This window comes from Motacilla alba, chromosome 1 (assembly GCF_015832195.1).
Source record: "Motacilla alba alba isolate MOTALB_02 chromosome 1, Motacilla_alba_V1.0_pri, whole genome shotgun sequence".
NCBI lineage: Eukaryota > Metazoa > Chordata > Aves > Passeriformes > Motacillidae > Motacilla > Motacilla alba.
In genome coordinates this window covers 48980152-49004207 of record NC_052016.1, presented here as the reverse complement: position 1 = coordinate 49004207, position 24056 = coordinate 48980152, and the positions used below count along the sequence as shown (strand labels likewise).

Below are 24056 nucleotides of genomic sequence, written 5' to 3'. Positions count from 1 at the left end.
AAGCACCTGCATCTCTCTTTCTCTGTAACCGTGCATGATGTGTCCTGTTCTGAGCGTAGAACAATTATTATGGCTAGTTTCCTGAATTGAAGGGAGGAGTCTATATTTTCTTGGGAAATTATTTGTATTGCAGGAACTTGAAACCTTTGAGGACCCAGTGTGCCAGAGGCAGCTTGCTCGCCTTCCCTGCAATCCAGCAACTCATGGCACTTAGCATATGAGATCAAGAAGAGTGAATGAACGAAACATAGTGGTGTGCTGAAAGCCAGGGAAATGAATGAGTTTCATCCTCTCTATCTGGGATTCCACGTGTGAACATTTACATCTTAATTATAGGGTTAAACTCAAGTACACACAGAAAATATGTTATGCAAAATTTGTTTGTGTTTACGTAGGTTGACTAATATTTTGCACACTGCAGCAAAGCAGAATACATTTTTAAGAGTTTTCATTTTGATACACATGACATACAGCCAAGTCATACAGTAAATTCCCAGCCTCATTAAAGTGAGCAACAGAACTTTATATTGTCTTTGATCAAGTAAGAGTTTTATCCCTGTACATTTTTCATGGATATTTGTTCACTTGTTTAGTTTTTCAAAGACTGATGTTCTCATACATTGTGCTCACTAAAGTAAGATGGTAGCATATTTTAATAATGATTCATCTCTTCCAAACAGATAGCATTATTTAATGTCATTACAGGAATTTTCTGATCCTTTTTGAACATTAAGGGTCCAGACCAGTTCCCACACAAGTCAGTAACATTTGGATCAGATTCAAGGAGATGTTTGGCTTTCTCTAGCTTATGCTGCCATGGTGAAAATGCAGCTGCCTGGGGAATTTTCACAGCATTATTTGACCTTTTGCTAGAGCTTAGATTGAATATCAGAAAAGTGTGTTTTCAAGAGGGCATCAGTTCTTACATAAATCTCTCAGATCTCTGCTTTAAATCTAATTTCTGGTACAACTTCTAGCTAAATTTCCTGCTTTCTGCTTTACAAAGTGGCAGAGTTTGAAAAAAATGGCAAGCTTTAATTTACAGACAACGTTATAGTCAGAATGATTTAAGGATGTTGGAAAGATAAGGTTTTTGGGATGAAGGCAATACCGTTCTTGGACCAGTTAGTGTAGACTTTATTCAGAGCATGAAAAAGTCGTAATCTTCTCAGATAATTTTAGTCATGTGTATATAGGTATCTCCATCTTAACTAGCCATGCTTAGCTCTTTTACAAAAAGTAGAGATAAATAGGCACTTCTAATGTGCAGTTCAATTTAGACATTTACTTGGGGCAGTGAGTCATGCTGTGGAAGGGCTTATTTCTGTCCATCAGCAGCGTGGAGGGTTCGGGATGCCGAGTTCAGTTGCAGATGTCTGCATTGTGTGCATCTATATTTAGTCAAATCAATCGTGTCTGATTGTGTCACACATAATGGATGTGATTAGATATTATCTCATTTCCCAAGTCAGTTCTGGTGTCAACATGAGTATACCCCATTAAAGGCATCAGATTATTTTCTACTGTGCTGAGTGACTCATGTTTAAATTTTTTAAAAGAAAAATAGACCATTCTGACATACATTGTCTTTCTCACTGCTGGGTTTCTTGTGGAGCTAAAGTCAGAAAGATCTTGTGTAGTGAGGTAAACTATGCATAGCAGGAGAGTGACTGCTTGACAGAAGAGTTCCTCCAGATCTTATTAGCAGTAGAAATGTGAATGAGTTAGCGTTCTGAGTCATTTTTAAGGGAGTATTTAGAAATGCCTGGGGTGTTCTGCTCAGGTGTGTTGAAATCTTCTGTGCAACAGTATGAGAATCAGTCTGATTTGGTGCTTCTAGGCAGAGTTGCTGGCATTCAAGCAGTCCTGCAAAAAATGCTGCAGCCATTCAAAGGAAAATGATTTGTTTACTAACTCTGTCAAAGAAGCACTTAGGAATAAAATTCAAAATAAGAAGTGATAAGGAACTTCTTGTTCTCTGAGTTGTGATTAAACACAAAGTAAAACATAGAAGCATTGATTTAGAATTATAAAGTTATGTACTTAACCATACCACGCTCTGCTAAATCTGTGTCTTTGATCTGTGAATTTGATGGCATATTTTGATATTTCTTACAAGCTACTGCCCAGTGTCTGGACTTCAGCACTGGGAACAATTACACTACTTGTTCCTTAAATACCAGTTTTTTATGTCCTGATTCTTTCACACCCTATTATCCACAAATGCATACACATCCCTTCCTTGCTCATTTAACCTATCTAAAAGTGTCCCTTTTTGAGCTGAGCCACAAATTGGCTTGTTCCTTTGAAAATTGAGATGATTAAACATTGTTATGAGAGAATGTTCTCTGAAACCTCTCCAAATGAAACCTACAGAGGGGCAAGGTCATCAATAACCATATGAACCGTGCATTTTCATACATATTTAGCCTTGCCATAAAATTGATTGAGGTGACAGGGCATGTATAGGGAACCCCAGACAGCTGTGATAGTTAATGATTGTGTTTGTCAGTTTGCCATCTTTGAAAAAATGTTATTATGACAGATGGTGCTCATAAAGGTAGAGCTCAAGATTCCTCTAAGTTCTTCTGAGGCTTCCTGGGTGTCTGTGGAATAGCCAGAAAAATAAGGATTAGAAGAATTAGGAGCTACATCAGTAAACAATGATAAGGGCAAAACTTTTCTCATAAGAAGAGTGCCATTTATTTAGTTTTGCATAGAATTTTCAGATAACTCCTGTCACGTCATTGGATTCTGGACACATGAAATGGATGTGAGTTTTTATTTTGGCATAGTCTCAAAGGCTGTTTTGATGTACACAGTCATAACCAGATATGGTTAACTCATGCAAAGAGCTGCGGCTCCCTGTCACAAAAGCAATTTCAGAAGCTCAGAAAATAGAACACAAAAGTGATGTTTCACAAAACACAGGACATTTATTAGTTCTTTACCAAGGGCAGCATTTAGGACATCTTTAATCCTAGCAAAAAAGGTTATTTGGGAGCATTATTTAGTTTCTGACAGTGTTCAAAACAAAAACACCCTAGACATAACAATGGCTACTTTAAAAGGTGATTTTTTATTCCAGATCTATTTTATGATATTTATTATTCAGTTTTTAGTAGTGTTGCTTTTGCAAAAAGCCTTGGTGGTCGGGGAGCTGGTGACACAATTATATTCTTCCAGAAGCAAAAACAGACAGAAATTAATGGTTACATCTCGGGGCCACTGACACCAAGCATAAGACATAAGCAGTTGTTTTTCCTTTTAAGGCGCAAAACCAACAATTTAACAATTAGATTCTGACCTTCATGATCAAGATTAAAACGTGTCCTTTTGACACTAGGCAAAGCACTTGAGACCTTTTTTAAACTTTGCACTGATTGCCCTGCAGAGAATGCCAAGTTAATATTTGGGGTTTGCTCCATGCCTGAAGTCACTAAAACCTTTCATTTCCTCACTAATGAATTTCAGAACAACCGAAAGAACAAGTTTCCCAAGAAAATAAGCTGCTTCATCCTTTGGTCTTATTCCAAATGAATTAACATCTAGGGGAATGTTTTCCTTTGTTGTCATCGGGTTTTGGATTTGACTTTCTGCTGTTTTGAGGGAAGAGGACTCGGCTTGAATTGTTACCTTTTTTAGGTAAACAGAATCAGCCAGCAGATACAAAGCCAAGTAGATTATGGATGTGCAGTGTTTCACATAGTGACATCTGCACGTTTCTTACTTGGAATTTACTTGCTGAAACATTAAGTCCCCTGAAACATTAACTCAGCTGGGAGGTTTGCTTGCAGGTTTTCAGTATTTCTCTGGAATTTATAAGTGTAAGAAGCCTTTCCTGGGTACTAGGTAACATGAATTTTGGCAGTGTAAGATAGCAACATGTTCAGGCTGTTTCCTTAATACATTATTGATGCTGTCCATAATTTCATGTGAAAATAGTAATCAAAATGCTTCACCAGCTGCCGTTTCACTGGTTTTGGGTTTAGGTTTGTTTTTCTGATTTTTTTGTTGGTTCTTTTTTTTTTTTCCTGCCACACAGACCCTGAATAGTAACAGTATAGTTGGGATTAGAGCTGGTGTAATCCTGTTATGCCAGACTAAAGCCTCAACCAGGATCTGCTGATTTTATGATGCAGAAGGAGAGGTGACATGCAGCCAGAAAGGGGCAGGCAACGTGTTTTTCAGGAGTTTGTATGATCCAAATTAAGGCCGCCTCTGACACCCATGGATTTTAGTATTGCAGAGAAATGTCCAAGATATTGTCCTGTTTCAGGAAACATAGTTTGTGTTCTTGAGTAATTTCCTTACCTGAATTCCTGACTGTTAACTTTTCCTTTAATTTTCTCATGCAGTTTCCCATTTAAAGAACATTTTTCCCGTTTGGATCAACTGACTGCCATCTTTTCATTTTTTAAATGCCTTAAATAATCCAGGTGCCAACATGAGAAGTGTGATTGTGAGTCAGGTTTCTTGCATTATATTCTTTCTTGTCAGCAGAGCTTCCTGATAGAGCTGTGTCATGATAACACGACTCTTTTGGGTCATTCATCCAATTTTTTATGAGCCAGTTCAGCCAGTCCTATTTAGAAGATTCTCAGACTTCATTCAGGTTTTCTTTTCTCCAAGAGAAAATGTACAATTGAGATTCATATTGTTGATGATGTTTCAGTGTTTTTGTTTGATATTTGATAATATTTATTTTGAGTGCCTGTTTCTGATTCTAACTAATTTTAAAATATTTTAGTGTTTGCTTATCTTCTTTTATTAATGGAGATTAGTCAAAAACTTGAAAAATCATGCCCCAGAGTCAGCAAAAGTTAAAGGAAATATGTGTTCTCTGTCAGGGTACTGTTTTTCTTCTCAAAGAAATTTACAATAAATTTAGCATCTTTTCAACAAGTTCATTTTTGCTCAGAATTGCTCAGTTCAGTATTTTGAAGCTGTTGGGATTGCTCTAGAAATTGCATTAAACATTAAAAGTTATGCAAAGGAACACTGAAGAGCTAGACCCTGATAAATAGACTGTTATGTTTGATGACGCAGACAAAGGGAACATAATGTATTAAATTTATTTTCTCCCTGCCATAGCAATGAAAACATATTGATTTTCTTGGAAAGAATGAGACTGACACAGCAAATGCTTTTGCTAGTACTGACCTGTCTAGAGAGTGGAATAAACTAAAAAGAACTAAAACAAGTTCTATTAAAATCTCTGCCCAATTTTCAGAAGGTTTGTAAGACTCATAGTTAGAGACCAGTGTAGAAACTGATGAGGATGTGACAGGAAGAAATAGTGCAACAACTCATATATGAAAACTTGAGAAAAAGTCCTTAGGTTTTCTATTTATGTGTAATTCTAGGGTACATTCATTTATCCAAAATGCTTTAATCAGGATAAAGGTAAAATTGAGTGGTTTTTATAAGGAACATTGAATAGTCAGCTGTTTACGTCTCTTTCCACTGATTCTACTTTATTTCATCTTTTCTTTTTATTCAGTTTTGAAGCTATTTTTAATTTGCTCTGAATTCTTTAAGTGTTGGTTTAAATTTTCTTGTAATGGGTAAGAGAAGTCTGTTCTCTTCTACATAATTCTTCTCAGATTCCCATAATGCCTGTCCCTTTCCCCCAGTAGTATTTTTCATGACCAAGAAACAGAAAACACAATATCCAAAATGCGGCTCTCAAAAAGAAAGACTGAAATAATCCACCATATTTTTCATAGAATTTTCAACGTCTGCTAATGCCAGCATTTAAGGAGGCACAAAAGGTGCTTCAGTAAGAAATTAATCCATTCTGAAACTAGAGGTAGGATTAAATGAACCTGTTCATTTTTTGGATAGCTGACCTAATTTTTCTACCGTGAACTTGGCCCAGATGCTTCATATCACTATTACTTATTTATAGGTAAAATGCAAAGTATTTTTAGAAAAAAAAGTAAAAGCTCATTCTTACAAGAATTTTTTATTTAGGTCACACAGAAAGAAGACAGTGGGAAATTTTATGTAATATGAATGAAATGTGAAAGAGGAAATCTAGTTTTGTCTATGTTTCCAACCAAAGCTGCCTCTGTAAATCGAGCAGCAATGAGACTTGTGACAAACTAAGGCAAGGCTAACAGTTACACCGGACACAAACTTCTTTGAGCTAAATTCTGCACAGCTTTAGGTGATCAGAATTATATCTGCTTCTGCAAATGAGATAATTTGAATATTGTTTTGCCTTTAGTACTAAGCCCTGGAATGCTCTCACTTTGGTTTTCAGAGTAGAGATCATTTTCTCTTGCTTGTCTGGTATATGGAGATATCAGGTGTCTCTGTAGAAAGGTTTCCTTTGGGCGGTGTGTGGGTTGTCTGTGAGGAGATTTTGATTATTGGCATAATGAACTGAGGACTAGGCTTTGGGATACATCACTTTCTCTGCTCACTGGTAGAAAAAGCAGTTTGGGGTGACCCTGGACTATTTACCCACTTGATTAATGTTGAAAAAGCAGTGAATAGGTTGATTGGATACCTTCTAAAACAGTCCAATACATTTGCTTAATATTCTTCATCAGTGTGGAACTAAAGCATTGCACAAATGCTCCTCTCCTTAACAGATTACTAAATGTTTGAAACCCTGTTTGATGACAGCTTGTGTGAACACACTTATCTTACTTCATCCCAGTCTGGTACATTTTCTGACATTGAGAATTTATTTTCATCAAAACTGGCCACAGCATAAGTTCACTGTTTTTATTTATTCATGGAAGATCAAGATGTACATAGATTTTAGGTAGATTCATTGTTTGAATTGAGAGACATATTTTTTGTGCAATGCAAGACAAATTTCCTAAGCAGAACAGAGCTGAAGGTAGACAGCAGTTTTCTCAAGTACAGTTGAAGCTTACACAGTTGGAAGTACTTCAGCACACCTTTTCCTTCCAGAGGTAATTTTAATCTGGTTCCTTTCAGTTTCCATATATCTGCTTCATCTCTGTCAATAACAGTTGCATGTTTGTGAAGTATATTCTGGATAAAATCAGGAATTTGCATCAGGACAATCCAACTAAGGACCTGTCATGTTCTGATTACTCTGCATCATCAGTGATCTCTGAAAGCTCAGTCAAAAAAAAAAAAAAAAAAAAAAAAAAGCAAGAAAATGGTAAAGAATACCATTAAAAGGAGTAGGGAGTAGTTGTATTAATTTTAATTAAGCAGTTTTCAAAACTAATTGCTTGAGGTGGTTAGTATATCTAATGAAGAATAATGATTCCCTTTTTACTCTGCTGAAAAAGGAATGACTGTCTGGGCTCAATATAATGCCCAAGCTATCACTTAAAACAATGATCAGTAGCCCTAGAAGATGACCTGCTCTTTGTACAGATTTAGCACTGTTTGCGGTAAAATGTGTGAATGGAAATTCAGCATTCTTGCAAGTGGAAGGTCAATCCAAGCTGTGTATGACAGGATATACAGCTGTGTTATTTCCTGTGTTATTTCCAATTCTTGTACTTCAGTGACCATCTTCCATTCTATTGCTGGGTTCTAAAATGTTTTATGGAAAAGCAGGTATCTACACTATGTATAACTATAATAATGAATTGTTTGTTATATGAACCCTCTGAAGTTTCTATGGTTTGAGGAATTGGAGAATCCCTGAAAATAAGTGATTTATCCATCAATAGCAGGAAGATTTGAAAACAAGGGAGCACACCTTGTTAATTTTCCACAGTCCTTTCTAAGCATCATAAAAATGTTGCATGAGATAAGTGATATGCCTTATGTTTTCTAAAATCACTTGACAAGATTCCTTGGAGGAGATTATGAGCTGTGGAAAAATGGTGTTGAGTGAAAGATGAAATAGGATATTGGCCAATTTCCAGAAACCAAGAAACAGCCATAGATGGATCTTTTCCTAATGGAAGGGAGCTAAGGTTAGAGTAATCCAGCAGCCTGTTTCTGTCACAGGGGAGATTTTAGTATACTGCTGGGCTTTTTTATGTCTCATGGGTGAAAGGAGGTTGAAGAATGATAATAGCACAGAGAGACAAATGCTGTCCTACATCCTGAAAAAAAATCGTACCATGTTTTCTGGAAAAGTAAACATACCTTCTGTGTTTTAGAGAATCAGGAATAGAAATTTTAGATGAGGGATTTTTTTTGTTGTTGTTGTTGTGGTTTTTTTTTTTTTTAATTTAATCTGTTTTGGATTGTTGTATTTTAGGGGTAAAACCTCTACATTTATTCCTACAATTACAAGGCAAGGGATTTTGAGCCCTGATTACCTGAGTAGGTAATTATCTGTCTGCTGGAATCTGGCGTATCTCCCTGCAATGTTTGCGCAACATTTTCACTATATGTATTCCCTGAAGAATTTTTAAGTAGGATAGCTTTTCTGCCTGATCTGGTTCAGTTGATTGTTATTAACAGCTATTTTCTAGGTTCAAACCATGTGAAGTGCAGCCCATCAGTGCCTTAAATACCTTTAATTTTACACATGAAACTAGAACCCAGAGTATTGAGAAGAATGTTGTGGTATTTTTCAGGTTTTTTTCTAGTATACGAATTTCGTAGTATATTATTATTTACAAACAACTTATTAATATCCTCTGGCAGGTTTTGAATATGGATAAAGTAGGTGACAATATTGTCTCTAATAAGCGTTGGTTTAAAAATAAATGAAGGAGTTAAGAAAGTGCTTGGGGAGAAGCATTTCACAAATGAGGTTAATTAACACATATGTCAGTAAGCAGCATTCAGTTTATGAAAAAACCCAGCAGAATGGAAATGGCTGTGGTAAAAGGGCACAGTTAAAATAAACTGAGGAATAGCAATGCTAGCAAGTGTGTGAGTGTGAGTGTGTGAGTTTCCCTGCTTTTAAAATATCTTCCTGAATGTGACAACATTATGAGCTGAAGTGAAATTAATTTTTAAACACATTCTGATAGCATCTCCACTGCTATCAGAAGGCTAATGCCTCAGGACTATAATAGGACATCGCTTCATATCTGAGGCATGACTTAAATTTACACTTCCCCAGCATTGCTTGAGTTTTCTTTCTGTTTTCCATTTTTTTGGTCAACAAAATTCAACCAGAATCTTTCTTGTACCTCTGTGCAGTCTCTACAGATCTGCCCATTCTAGCAAGCAGAACAGAATAAAGGCTGCTAGGTTAGGTTTACTCATTGTTTCACAGATTTAGGCAGTCTTTCACATGCTGCACCTACCCACAGTGTTCAGCTGTGGCCATCTGGAGTCTCAGCCCTCCAGTTCCACAGCTGGGATTTTGCTGGAGCTCATAAATGTGTAACTGTGCTTAAGGGTCCTACCTCTCCAGCCATTACTCTTTGCTTTGGGAATATGAGCTAGTGACTGTGGATGGTGTCACTTCCCTGACTGCAGACATAGTTTCACTGCCTGAAACCATAGTTTCACAAAGTATGAACTGCCCAGTTATCCTAAATTAGGTATCTGAGGTTTCCTGCCTTTATTTCAAAATCACCTGGTCCCAGCAGTATTAAGCTTTACAAGTAGTGAAGCTCTGTTAAATGGGATTAAATCCTATTAAACTGAAACCCCATGTACCTGCATCTAGTGGTTTTTTCCCTTCTAAAGGTCAAGAGACACTATGCAAAGTCTGTTTTATACATTATAGTGTGAACTATTCAGACGAGGGGAGCTATTAGAAAAAGGTTCTGACTGCTGTCAGGTACTTTAAAGAACTCGAGGTTCAAACTTGGTTGGGAGAACACAGGGGGAAGTTTTCCTCACCTGTGTTTTTTTTACAGCTAAATTACTCATGTAGGAAGAAGCTGATCATCAGAACCATGAGGCTTACATGGGTGCTGTTCTCTAGCGGTGAGCCATAGGTGAATAAGATTTTGCAGAGGCAAGAGGAGTGACATTCAGAGGATGGTATATGGCACCAGTAGAACACCCACCAGCATTGCTGGAGAGTTTCTAGGCTCTTGCAGCAGCATTGAGAGCTTGTGCCATTGAACTTTCACATTTCAGCCCTGGAATGGCTGAGAAGAATGGGCTGCTACAGAGCTTTCTGGTACATTGTACGCTGATGTTAGTGTCTTTTAAAGCTGTTGTTTAGTTTCAGACATTGATATTTATTATAGAGGAACTTAAATCAAGATCAGCTGTCTGAATGCTTGAGTTCTTCAAATTCTCAGGAAAGACTATAGCTCAGGACAGTTTCTATTCCTTAAATTTATTTACATTAACTTCTTGAGTCTATTTTTTTCTCTTAGGCGTGAAGTGATTTTTATAAACATGAATCCATTAACTCTAAATTACCTAAATTACCACTGTAGTAAATCAGATTCCATGTCTCTCTGATAAATTGTGTCTTTACTCAGAGGAGCAACACAAATGTAATTTTGTCTCTAGTCTGTAGATGTAACTTCCTGTTGCCTAATTTAATAATCTTTATCCATACTGAAGTTTACATAACAAAATGTCCATTAAAAATTTTTATTCAGCTAAATTTTTACAACATCTATGTGATACAAATATTAAGATTATTGAGACTAGAATAGATCATAATAGAAGCTTTTGGAATGTGCTGTAGGCTATGCAAGCACCTACAGATGTGAGAATGGTTCAAGAAAACCTTTTCAGGTAGACAACTATATGCAATTATATATATTACTTGGTATACACATGATTCTATGTCTAAAATATATATATATATAGAAGAGGAAATATAATCCCAGTGGATTTTTGTTGGCTAAATTTGTCTCGTTGCCCCTTGAGCCTTTTGTTAGCTTTTATCACCTCTGTGTCCTGTTGCACATACTAACTGCACCGTACAACAGAGCACCTCCTTTGCCTTGCTTTGGATCAGTAATCCGCTAATTTACTTCCTGCTCTCTTTTCTTCAGTTTCTTTTATAGGGATAAGTTACAGGCTTTGCTGGTACTTGTTCCTGAAAAAAACATACAAACGAAAGGAGGACAGGCAGAATAAGTGATCAGCTCTCCCTCCAAGTGCTACTTAAAAACATGCCTATTTGTGGTCAAAATTGAAGAAGACATGGCAGAAGGAAAACGCACACTATAAAAGGGTGATGTTGTGGCTCCAGATAGGTTTAAATGTATTGTTCTGTCAGTGCATTGGCACATGTTCTCTAGGTAGAGGGGGATGTGTGTAAATGGGTCTCTGATCTTCATCAGCTCCCAGCCAATCTCTGGGATCCTCTGGAGCTCTTCATTAGTGGTTCTGTGATGACTCAGAAATATGAACAAGAGTGCTGTACATGAGCAGTCCTTGGGGCAGGGAGTCAGAGCAGGGTGCCAACTGCAGGCATCCTGTTTGTGAACTGCAGACAGTGAGTGGACATAAGAGCATTACGTGCTGAGAAAATAAGCTGGCCCTTCTGGACTCATAGGTTTCAACCTGTTTTTTGTTCAGTATTCACTAAAACTAGAGATGCAGTGCCTTTCAGGTTTGCATTTTCCAGTTCTTTCAGCTGAAGGACCACTATTACTGGTCTAAATATGATTAATATGCCCAGGTTCTGTTCATGTGGTTGTGAAATGGGAAAGCACAACCCAGAGCGTAATAGAGAAAATCCACATGAAATTGTCTATTCTGCTTTTCCCCTGTCTTCTAAATCATCTGTCATCATCATAGATAGATTACTTCATGAGTGAATACAAAATGCTGGTTTAAAAAAAATCCCTTTTATTTTGCATCGTAACCTATTGTTTTGAGTAAGAGCTCACAGTAGGGTGGTTCAACAAAGGGAAAATACAAAGTAAAATACACAGTTGTGTCTAAGTGACCACTGTAGACAGTAGTCTTTGTGGTACAGACTGGCATAAGAATCAAATCTCCTTATCTTCTCACTTCTTGCCACTGATTCCTGTTCTCACACTGCCTCCCACCAGGGGTCAGCACAAGGGTTCACTTCTGTGTGATAATCTGGGTTGGAGAGCTGGGCTTGGAGTACGCATTTTTTCTGGAAGGGTGTGGTGAAAAGAGGAGTTTGCTTATTTCAGAAATGTTAATTTTCATTTAGATAGCTCCTTACTTGGGTTCAGCCTGGAGATATCCCAGCAACTTCGGTCAGGAACTGAATGACATGTACAATAGTAACCATGAGCAGCCAAAGCAGAGCAGAGAGTTTGGAGTGCTTCTGCAAGAATGCTCATGAAACAGCATCCTGACCTAATTTATGAAGCAGCTAGCAAAACTGCTGCACTGTATAAAATGTGACAGTACAGGAATTAACCTGTTTAGTTGAATAGAAATTAGGCTTTATCCTTTCAAAAATAAAAAAAAGAAATTCAAATTGTCCCTCTATGGGATCAGCATTTTGTGTAACAAGATTCGGAGAAATAAAACACTGAACCTTGTCTTTAGTTTATTGTTTAAAAGATATTTTCTCTGTAAGAATCTCAGCACTTCCAAGAGCTGAGGGCCAGCATCAAGTGGCTTGTGTACAATAGAAGTTTGCTTGGTTTGTATCCAGTTTTAGCATTGGTACAAGTATCCACACTTTATTTAAAGTGCTTTTATTTATAACCAGTGGTGTAAATACTACAATGTAGTACAATGTTCCATGATATATAAGAGAAGTGGATTTTGCTTTTGTTTGATTTCTTGTCACTTCATTCCTAAGGAACTCTGAAAGTAACAAGGGCTATGCTGTTGATGTCTGCTATTTCACTGCTAATGTAATAATGTTCTGTTTATAGAGGCTTGTTTGTCATAGACAGACAGCTGTGTTTGTGTTACAGCCACTATATCGATTGTGATCCTTCTAACTGAACACAGTTTTAGCTTCATTTTAAAAAACCATGACCTGTTTGCTTCAGTGATTTAGTCTACAAATCTTTCAGAGTAGTCTTATGATACTAATAATGATAAGAGAGTTATGGAAACTTCAGTGGTGACTCTAATATGAACTGGATATACTTTTTCAGGGAACTCCTATCTAGGTAAACAAATGGTTCTTAAATTGCCATCACAGATAAAGTCAGACCTGGAATTCTTAAATTGCTAACTGCAGTGGCTTACTGAGACAGAATGGCCAGTGACACTTAGTGGAGAGGAGAAGCTTGCTTGAGGCAAGCAGGCACCTGGCAATTGTTGTCTGCAGTGGTCTTCCTGACAGTCATCTCGCAGCGAGGTGAGTAATGAAAGCCATAACTCACCAGAGCTGCTGGGCACAGCAGCCTCCTGGCAGGAAGCTGCACTGTACCATACTGATAGCTCTGCAAAAGGCATGCCTTGAAATGGACAGAAAGCACTTGGCCAGAAAACGGAGTTTCTGAAAGGGGAAATAGTTCCAGGGCTAACAGAAGGAACCTCAACAAGGACCGTCAGCTGCAGGGACAAAGTTAGGCATTGCCAGGTTACTGGGGAGTGAACAAGGCGCAAGACATTACAAAACATGCTAGCTCAGATACACCTATATAAATTGTTTAAGCCCCAAATACAAAGCCATATAGAAACCTTCAGAAATTAAGAATTATTTACTTCATCTCAAAATGGTGATGTGTAAGACTGTAGGAATACAGAATTTAACATATCCCTTGGCATATGCAAGTGGAATACCTCTATAAGCATGTGACAGTGAAGACTGTGTTGTACTTCAGGTATTCATATAAAAGCCACAAATTAGCAAAGTAGACAGCTGATAAAACTATGCTAAAGTCATGCTTTACATTTCATGTCTTCTAATTTTCCTTTTTAAAATCCCCAGTCCAGAAGATAAAATACATGCTTTAATTTGAATTAGTATGACTCTTTGATCTCTGTTTTACTATTCTTAAACAAGGGAAGTTTGGACGGTCTGTCTCCAGAAGGGCAGAGGATGTAACTAAGTTGTACAGTAGGCACCAAGAGGAACTTCTTGAAAAACATGTAAGGAATATGGAGTCCTGTATTTTTTTATTAGACGCTGGGTATAGAGGAGAACAGTGGTGTTATTAAGTGCCAAGCTTAATAAAGTGTTGCATTTGGTGGGCACACACCAGTATTCTTTGCCACCTTCTACAAGAAACAGTGCCGAAAAAGAAATATTTCCTATCTTTAAAAAACCTCAGAGTTGAGGTTGCACATTGATCAAATAAGCTGTGAAAATGCGCAATTACACTTTAATTAAACTGTGTTTTAAAGGGTGAATGCACTCAACTTTTTTTACAGTTGAGGAAAAATGTTTGAGCAGGTGTTACACAGAGAGGAACTAGTTTTGCAGACATAGCTAGACACCATTCTGAGCAAGATCAACTACTGGAAAGTAGGAATTCAGTGTTTCAGTAATGATGATAAAATTAGGCTTCAAAAACTGTATTTAAAGTTTATTGTCAAATGTTTTCAGCAGCCAGAATGAAATGATGAATGTGCTCAGGTACATCTCAATCTTCAGGCCTACAAAATCCAGATCCATAGAAGTCTTTTAAAGCTTAAAATGATAGTAATCCTCAAAGAAAAGGATGACATCTTTTGACACTCCATACTAAGCAGTCTCAACCCATTTCTTCATGTCATCTGCCTTGCCTTATCATCCTAGGCTGACCAGGAGGTTAGCTCAATTGAGGTGTCAGAGCATGGTGCTAATAACACCAAGGTTCTGGGTTTGTTCCTCATATGGGCTGTTTACATCAGAGCTGGACTCAATAATCCTCGTGGGTCCCTTCCAATTTAGAATATTCAGTGAATCTGTTTTCTTTGCTTTGCAATTGTGATGTATAAAAGCCTCTGGGCTGGTAAAGCACCCCTTTTCTCTCTTTTTCTCTTGGGAAAGAATTTAAATCTCACACCCCTCTTTAAAAGCTTCAAGCAATGTGAGTGCTATAACCTTTTGTGTGTTGCTCCTGATAAATCTATAAGCTGACTCGGTTACAGCTTTCCAGGTTACTTTTTCTCCTTAGGCCATTTTTATTCAGACACTGTTTTCCCAATCATTTCCCTAAATGCTTTTATTTACTTGTCATTCCCATTTCAGTGCTTGGAAGCTACTTCATCAATAATAAGCCACTGGTTTTATTACTCAACTAAGGGTAAAAATTAGGGTTAATGAATGACAAATGAATAAGGAGCCTGGGAACTGGTTGTTTGCCTTATGCTGAGTGCTTTCTCTCCATCATCCATTAGATAGCCACTAAACTGCTTTTCAGGAGAGAGAAAAACCTTTTGTTATTTCCTGAAGAAAGTGTTTGTCAGACTATTACCCTTCCAGGTTCACAAACTGTGACTGATGAAACACACTATAAAACATAATTGTTTTTAACTGCTTCTGTACAATAGCATTTGCACAACATAATCAATCAGCTTGGAGAAAACACTTCTCAACAGTCTGTAAACAAGAAAGCTTTGACAGTCCAGGTTTCTGAAGGACCTCCAGGACAGTAGCAGAAGGCAAATCAGTTTTCACCAAAATTTCAAATAAATGTCTTAAAGATGATATATTTCATACTGTGTGTTAAAGATGTACGTCTTTCGATAAAAACACAAGAGTAAAAATACTCTTACTTGTACCTTTCCTCTGCTACAAAGTTAAATACTTAAGGGTTGTATATTATGGGGTTTTCTTACTTCTAAGACAGTCACTGTCACTCATTATTTGTAAGCTTTATTGTATATGTCCACAGGTGGTTTTGGCTTGTTATGTACAGTGTTTCTCAGCCCCAGCTCACTTACAATTCACCACCAGCTCCTGAGGGTTATGGAAGAACATTGGATCCTCATGCTGGGAATGGAAACTTGGGTTTTCCTTGGGGTGAAAACCCCAAGTTTTTCCAGATACTTTTTTCAAGATGTTTACTGTCTTTATGTTTAGAATTTCAATTTAATCTTACTTTCTACAGCCTATCATTTTCTGTCCCTTAGCATGGTATCATATAGAGGTCCACACCATGTGTCTGTCTAAGCTCCCATCCTACCTCTAGTTAGATGGAGTTTATATTATTTAATTTTATATATGCTATTATTTATGTATATCAATATATAATTTCATAAAATATGTTTGGCAGATTATATGTAATATTATGTTATATGCTACAAATATTTTTATATTTTTTGTGTAGAAGTATGATAAAGGACAGTAGAAGACTAGAACATCCAAATCAAAATAATTAGATAGTTTCAAGCTAATTTATTATTGGATGTTTGATGCTGATCATTTTGTTTGGTATTACTTCCTATCTGATCTCTAGCTAATTGCTTATTATTGACAGTTTACCAATAGCATAAGAGAATCAAATTTGAAAATTATTTATTTTAAATTATTATTATTGATTTTAAATTATTATTATTTCATTAATTTTAAAATTATTGAATTTAAATTATTGATTTAGTTTAGCTTTTTTCTTCTGTTTGTAAAAATAGACTCATGGCCTTCGAAGTTTTCTGGAAGCTTCCCACAGAGTTGGTTCAGAAATGATTACTAATGGTTTCAACCTTGTCTCAGCTGTGTACTTGACTTTGAACAAACAGCGGATACTATTGTCACAGTGGTTGGACAATTTTCAAAATTATTGAGCTTCACAAGATTGAGGAGTTTGGGATTAAACCAGTGTGTCAAAACAACTTTCTCCACTTAGCTTGCTCTGAGAGCATTTGTGTCTGACTTTTTTTTTTCTTTAGGATGCTGCCAGTGTGTCAGCCTCCTTTTTTCCTTGCTGTGTTTCCAGCCTGTAGATTTGCATTGCTGGCAATGTACATGAGTACACATTTATTTTCTTTTAATGAGAACAGCAGGCTTTATGTCTGGTTTTATATTCGTATATGCAAGTCAGGGACTTCAGTGTAGTCTCTTACTAAAGCATGGTTCTGAAGATAGTAGCAAAGTTGGATTTTTTGAGTTTGTATGTTCTAATTTCTTGAGATATCAGTCTTCTTCTAAAGGTTAAAAATTTTTGAAGGAAAGCCAAGCCTCAAGTTTAAATGCATTAGCAGATTACTCTGCTAAGGTAATTTAAAAGTATTATAAGCTCTTTTAAGTGAGTAAAGGAAGATGAGGACTCTAACCTGTCACTTTACCAGCTTGTACAGCTTCTAGCAGATATTGCAGAATCTCCTACAAAACATTTTACTTTGGATTCTAATGCTGTGGATACTCACAGTTGTTTCCCATGGCCAAACTTTCCCAGCTTCACAACTCTTTGTAATGACAGTTTGTATCCTCAAAGGGAGTTGAGGGTCAAAATCAGATCTTTCAGCATAGTTCTTTCAGTTCATAAATCTGAGACTCATTGTCTGAAACCTGATTAAGGAGAGTCAGCAAAGGCAGAATTCTTCCTCACAGGAGAATCCATAGTGCCTCAATGATTTCTTGGGATGTAAATGCACCTGAGGGATAGCCAAAAAGATGTACTGCACCAAAAAAGGTGTCTAATCATTTTACTACATGCACTAACACAAGGGATTACTGTATTTTAAGTTTAGGAAGGTGTACTCAAGAAGGGCTTTGTTCTGTGGCAGACTTAATTTCATGGATGTAGCAGGAAATTAGAGGAGCTTCACTCGGCAAGATGAAGGTTGAGAGGAGTTATGCTTGCTATGAGGTCATGTTTTGCAGGTGACTACTTTAGGGAAAAGTGATACTTAGTTTGAGTGAAATAGATCTAAATTGGTGATTTTTAAATTTAGGCTGAAAATCAGGTTAATGTTTCTGAGTACTGGAACAGTCAAATTCAAGATTAGTCTTTCCATGTGATTAGTGACAGACAATAAAATTTTAGCAAGACAGCCATTTCCTTCAAGATGAAGTGATATTTTAATGGGAATTGTTTGAGGTGATATCTGTACTAGTAAGGGACTTTACTCCATCATCCTTCTGTGGTCCATATTCCTGTTAAATTCTATGCATTAATGGACTCCTCTCACCTAATCTGCTGGGATTCTCTTTCAAACAATGGAAAAAATATAAGTTCTACACTTATAAAGTAGGTAGGAGAAATGTCTGTCCTTTATCTACAGAGAAGATAAAAATTACTAATTTATACTAGAATTCTACTGATCCTGGGGTGGAAGTGAGATGAGTGGAGTACCATCCTGTATAATTCACAAAATCAGTCTTACTGTGCTTCAAGTGGAAGATATGGTAGAGACTGTGTGACCTTTGTTGCTCTCTTGCATTTAATTTCTAATTTTGTAGAACTCCTTCCTGTAATATGGTATCAAAAATGATGAAAATATTCCAGCCTTGGTCGAATTGGCTCTTCAGTACTAAGGAGTAATGAGTATGGTACTTTAGACTGCATTTCCCCAAAGTACATGCATAGTGTCTTGCAACCAACAGTTATAGTCTGAGAAGGATGAGGTTTCAAGTGGCTTTAAGATGTATGTGGCCAGTATTGTGACTTGAGCATCTATTTAAGAAAAAATGAACTGGAAGGACCTTAGTGAGTGTAAAATAAATGTAAGAACATCAGAATAAAACAAGACTGAACATACTCTTCTGGATCATAAAATTCCTTTCCCTGTGCTTGGAGGCAATCAAGTGTCTTGCACTTTTCTAAACAAACTCCTGAAGTAATGTTTTCTTCTCTATCTAGTTAAGCAGAAATAATAAAACAGAAAATTCAGCTTTCTGTGTTGCAATTAAACATACTTACAGCCTTGTGTTGCAGGAACCAGTTTTAATGACAGATCCTTACATTTAATTAACTGTTGTTGCAAATGGACAAACCAGGATGTTAATTTCATACATATGAAATGCATTGGTGCAGGGAAAATTGGTTACATTGAGATTCTAGAGGTCTGCATCAGACATGTGGTACAGGCCAGCAAACAATAAACATATATATTCCATTTCAGTCTATAATAGGTTCTAATTCAGTTGATGAGCTACTGTATAAGGAATGTATGTATGCAATATCCCATTTAAGCAATGATTTTCTTCTAAATGCAGGCAAGGAAAGAGGAAGTGGTACTAGACAAAGACACTAATTCGAAGTATTCTTCACTGCAATGATTACCCTTTGCTTTGGTGAACCATACTGAATGTATTGCTAGAATAGAAATAGAATCATTTTCCCTTATTTGAAAAATTGAAGAGGAAATGTTTAATGAACAGCAGTTTTTGGCTGTGGGCTGTGTCAGTTCACCACCACAGACTGATTATGCTGGTGGACCCAGTGACAAAGGACCCAGGTGACACTGAGGTACTCAATGCTTCCTTTACCTGTTTTAAACATATGAGATCTGTCCCTACAAGCATTATATTGGGTCAGTTAATCACCCCATCACTGCAGAAGCTGATGCATCTCAGGAAGAAATAATGACCAAGATTCTGTTGAAGGGTCTATTTCCTTGTTCAAGGATCAAATACTAGCAAAATAATTTTATACTGGATTAGTTTTGCAGGGCACATAAAGATACGTATTTTATATCAATGATGTTGTTATTGACAATTTAGCTAAGATTTGAATTGACATTGAACATATCTTTATTGTTTGGAAGAAGTTTAAAAAATATGTTCCGATTTTTTGTGAGCTGAATTTATTATCTGTTTATAATCTGTTCAGAGGAGGTTCAAGTTGGACATCAAGAAGAATTTCTTCATGGAAAGGGTTGTTAAGCATCAGAAAGGACTGTCCAGGGAGGTGGTGCAGTCACTTGGTGCTTGATACTGAGTGCTTTGGTCAGGTTGACAAAGTAGTGATGAGTCAAAGGTTGGACTTGATGATCTAGGAGGTCTATTCCAACCTAAGTGATTCTGTCCTTCTGTAAAATAACTTCAGTATAAATTATTTAAATTATGCTTAACAGTAATTGGTTGCTGCACAGAAGAAAGAAGCAGTTCAAGATATACAGGGAACTACTGCATTTAAATAATCAGTTTACTCAAAACTGAGAAGCCAGTGTGGAGCTAAGAAAGTTGGAAAACTTGGTGCACTTAAAAGATCATAGAGAGCAACCTTGCCATGATTCCTCCCTCTGCACCCTTGGATGCCAGGTCTCAGGACTCTGTCTGGTTGGTTAAATTGAAGCCCGTGTCGGTTTACCTTAAATGTAGGTAACACGTCACACTGCTAAGGACTTTGTCTGATACAAGAGATCAAATCAATAAAAAATGTATGTGAAAACTTTGCATTGCTTTTCAGACTTTCTACAAATGTGATGTCACAGGAACACACTGCATTGTGAAAATACAGCAAGCTTACAAAATTCAACAGATACACAGGAAAACTAGGATAAATGTAAAATAAAGCTTATATAGCTTTTTTTCAGAGCTACATTTCACGGTTCATAGGATTCGCATTTATCACTAGGAAAAAAAGTTTGCTTTCAAAATGGTTTTAAACATAAAACTAAACATTTCTTTCCTTGATTTAAAATTTTTTGTGCTTCCTGCTAGCAATTCTGAATAATTATTTATTAAGAATATCAAATAATGAAATTAAAAATTATAATTGATAGTTACTGTTGTCAGTTGTGATATATTCCACATTCCATACCTATTGTTATCTTGCAGAAAAATGGTCCTTTTATATTTAAGACTTTGACAATTTCAAGTATTTCCAGTGCTGCAGAAGACTGTATCTCTAGAACAGAAAAGGCAAGAAGCAGAAAGGAAATTTATACTAAAGCTAAATCTAAACAACCTAGAATAAATAATACCTTGTAATGTTACTTTTTGTGAAGAAATTTTGAATCACATAAGACTAATTTTTTTACTGAAATTTAAATTCATATTCATTAATATTTAATGAATAAAATATTGCTTATGGTTATTTTTTGTGGGAAATACTGAATGTAGTGAAGTGAATTTGAACATATGTATGTAAAGAATAATTAAGCTATTATTCAATAAAGAAAAAAGATGAAGTTGTGAGGAATATTAAGTAGTTTAGCAGAGTAATTCTAGGAGAGAAAATTATTTGTAATTTAATTTTTATTGAAGATTGGAATCTTAATAGGCTGAAAAAATAAGATTGAATTAGTGAATTAGATTTCCTTCTTTTTAAAGAGAATGTAGCATATTTTGTAACATTTCTCAGAAAACTTAAGTTTGCTATGTTCACTTTATAATGATGACTAAATAATTATTAATGAGGTGTTTAATAATTATGGCTGGAAATGGCTGAAGATTTCAGTCGTAGCAGACTGGACGACATTTCAGAGCTATCATGAATCAAGAATTAGCAGGATTTGTTGGCAAGCCCCTGGGTGAAGGAATAAATAGCATATCAAGATTATGAACTGTAATAATTAAAAGAATGGCAGAGATGGGATGTAAGAGATGCCATACAATGTATTTGATGTGCTTTTATCCTGTTCAGATTCAGTTAATGCCTGAGCACTCCATTATAGATGTCAGAAAAACATCACCAGGGTGAAGAGGAGAAACCAGAGCCAAAATATAAGTTAGATGGTTGCTGAAGTAGGGAGAGTAAGAGCAAGGGAAGTTACTGACTGCTTTTGGGAAGCAGAAGGGAGTTTAGACAGTTTCCATGTTTGTGTGCCCCGCTGTCCTGAGCAATCCCTCATTTCTCATCCCATGACTGCTGACTCCTTTCACACTGTGGCTTATTCTCACTCTGAGCTGGGAGGACAAAATAAGGAAAAAAAGTGTAGTTTTAAATGATGATTGATAACTTGTTGAAATAAAATGCAGCTGGCTACTGATCCTCAGGTTTTGTGGTAACAGTGGTTACAAAATTCATCAAAGGCAGGGTTTCTGGTGTCCCTGCTGCATTCAAAAAACACAGCAGATATAAACTAAAATATTTTTATTAAATATTATTCAAAATGCCCTTGCATTAAGAAGAACTAACAATTTCTCTGTGTGCACACAGCCGGGGCAACGAGAACAGACTGGCCCTGCGGCGACAGACCATTCTGCGGGAGAAGGGCAGGAGGCAGGCCAGCCGAGGGCCGGCCTACATGTTCAATGACCACTCCACAAGCCTTTCCCTGGAGGAGGAGCGCTTCCTGGATGCCGCCGAGTACGGGAATATCCCGGTGGTTCGCAAAATGCTGGAGGAATGTCCCTCGCTCAACGTCAACTGTGTGGACTACATGGGACAGAATGCCTTGCAGCTGGCAGTGGCCAATGAGCACCTGGAGATCACAGAGCTGCTGCTGAAGAAGGAGAACCTGGCCCGGGTGGGGGACGCCTTGCTGTTGGCCATTAGCAAGGGCTACGTTCGGATAGTGGAAGCCATCCTGAGCCACCCCGCGTTTGCCGAAGGCAAGAGGCTGGCTCTGAGTCCCAGCCAGTCGGAGCTGCAGCACGATGACTTCTACGCGTACGACGAAGATGGCACGCGGTTCTCCCACGACGTCACACCCATCATTCTGGCTGCCCACTGCCACGAGTACGAGATCGTGCACACCCTGCTGCGGAAGGGAGCTCGGATCGATAGGCCGCACGACTACTTCTGCAAGTGCAGTGAGTGCAATCAGAAACAAAAGCATGACTCTTTCAGCCATTCTAGATCCAGGATCAATGCCTACAAAGGTCTGGCCAGCCCTGCTTACCTGTCTTTGTCCAGTGAAGACCCTGTCATGACTGCCTTAGAGCTCAGCAATGAGCTGGCCGTGCTTGCCAACATTGAAAAAGAGTTCAAGGTGAGTAGAGGGACACTGATTCTGACAGAGACGGAAGTGCAAAATTTATCCATCATAAATCAGCAGAATAATGTGGGAAAAGATGCAGTTTTTTACTGAATGGAAAATTTCAATCTTTGTGAATGTCTTATTGCCATGTGCCGATTGTAATTCATGCTGCTTATGTAGAATGTGCCAATGAAGTAATTTTCTGCTTCCTATCAGGCAGGAGAGTAAAGGAGACCCTTCAAACCCATGTCTGAAACTGGTTTAGGGCAGGGGAAAGAGGAGACTAAAATGGTACATTTTAGTCACTTATGACAGACAAGTTGCATGATTCTATCAAACACTTGTGCATTCTCTTTAGTTGCTTGTATTTGGACTTGAAGCTTTCAAGCTTAAAGTGTCATTGCATTCTTTCATGAGGAGGATTCTAAATAAATGTCCTCCTTTTTTAATGCACTGTTCTGGTATTTCTGTTCACTTCTTCCTCTTTCTTACTTATTTGTGCTTATTAATATGTAAACTCTGCAGAGTTAAAAGGTTTTTTCAGTATTACATAGAAAATTTTGTATTTCATAAATGCATTTTTTTTAAAAAATATTAATAGCTGAGACCCCGGCTCCATAGACTCTTGAAGCATGAGTTAAGGCAGTAAGAATGTAAGGCTTTCTCTGTCAGTAAATGCAAAGTCAGGCCTTGTGCAAACATTGACAATATTTATGACCTGGGTAAGCTAAAATCACTTGGCATGGGTTTGCCTCATGGGACCCTGTCAAAAGCAGATGCTCTTGTGACAGAGCAATATATGTAGACTTCACTAGCAGGAGATCGACATCCTTCCAAAGCTGTAACAGAACAATTTCCAACATTGTGTTAGCAAGTGTTTGAAGTTATCATGATCAATATTTAATAATAATCTCAGCAGTGGTATAGTTCACAAAACTGTGAACCTGTCTCTACTCAGCCAACCTGAGCTGAGGTGCTGCAGTTCTGAATGAATTCCCCTGGACTTGTCCTCATAGGTGGCACCAGTCTATTATAAGAAGCTGGAATATTTATTGGAGAGGGAAAATAAGGAAGAAGAATGTTCAAGGTGGTGTTAAAAACAGCAGCTGAACTGCTGAAATTGGAAGCAAGGAGAAATGCTGGGAGGACCATTTGAGATTATTGCAGAGAATGAACATCCGTCCCATGAAGTCCCTGGCAGAAACCTTTAGGACCTCAGTGGGCTGAGATTTCATCCACTGATTTCATGTACAGTTCAGTGAAGAGTATTGAAATCACATACTCCTTTCTCTTTAGCAGCTGCTGATGGCAACAAAAGGACTTGATTAACTTAAAGCAGAGTAAATTTAGAACAGAGCTAAAAACCGTTTTTCATAAACCATAAGTGCAGCCTGTTAAGTTCGCAGCTATGTTGAGATAAATAGCATGTCTGATTTGTAGGAACTGCATAGATCCCTTTACCACAGTTGGAGTGACACAAGCTAGGGTTATTATAAAGATAAATAAACTCATCATCTCGAGCAGCCAGCAAGAGGTGCCCTTCA

The 24056-nt window shown here is 37.3% G+C and overlaps 1 protein-coding gene across 3 annotated transcripts in view; it reads left to right on the top strand.

Moving 5' to 3' along the window:
* Nucleotides 1-24056, top strand: part of TRPC6 (transient receptor potential cation channel subfamily C member 6) — an 83939-nt gene that overhangs the window by 26541 nt on the left and 33342 nt on the right. For all 3 annotated transcript variants that reach the window (XM_038148410.1, XM_038148418.1, XM_038148428.1), the window contains one exon: nt 21750-22524. In XM_038148410.1, the coding sequence (XP_038004338.1) occupies nt 21750-22524 (775 nt within the window). The remainder of the gene's footprint in view (nt 1-21749; nt 22525-24056) is intronic.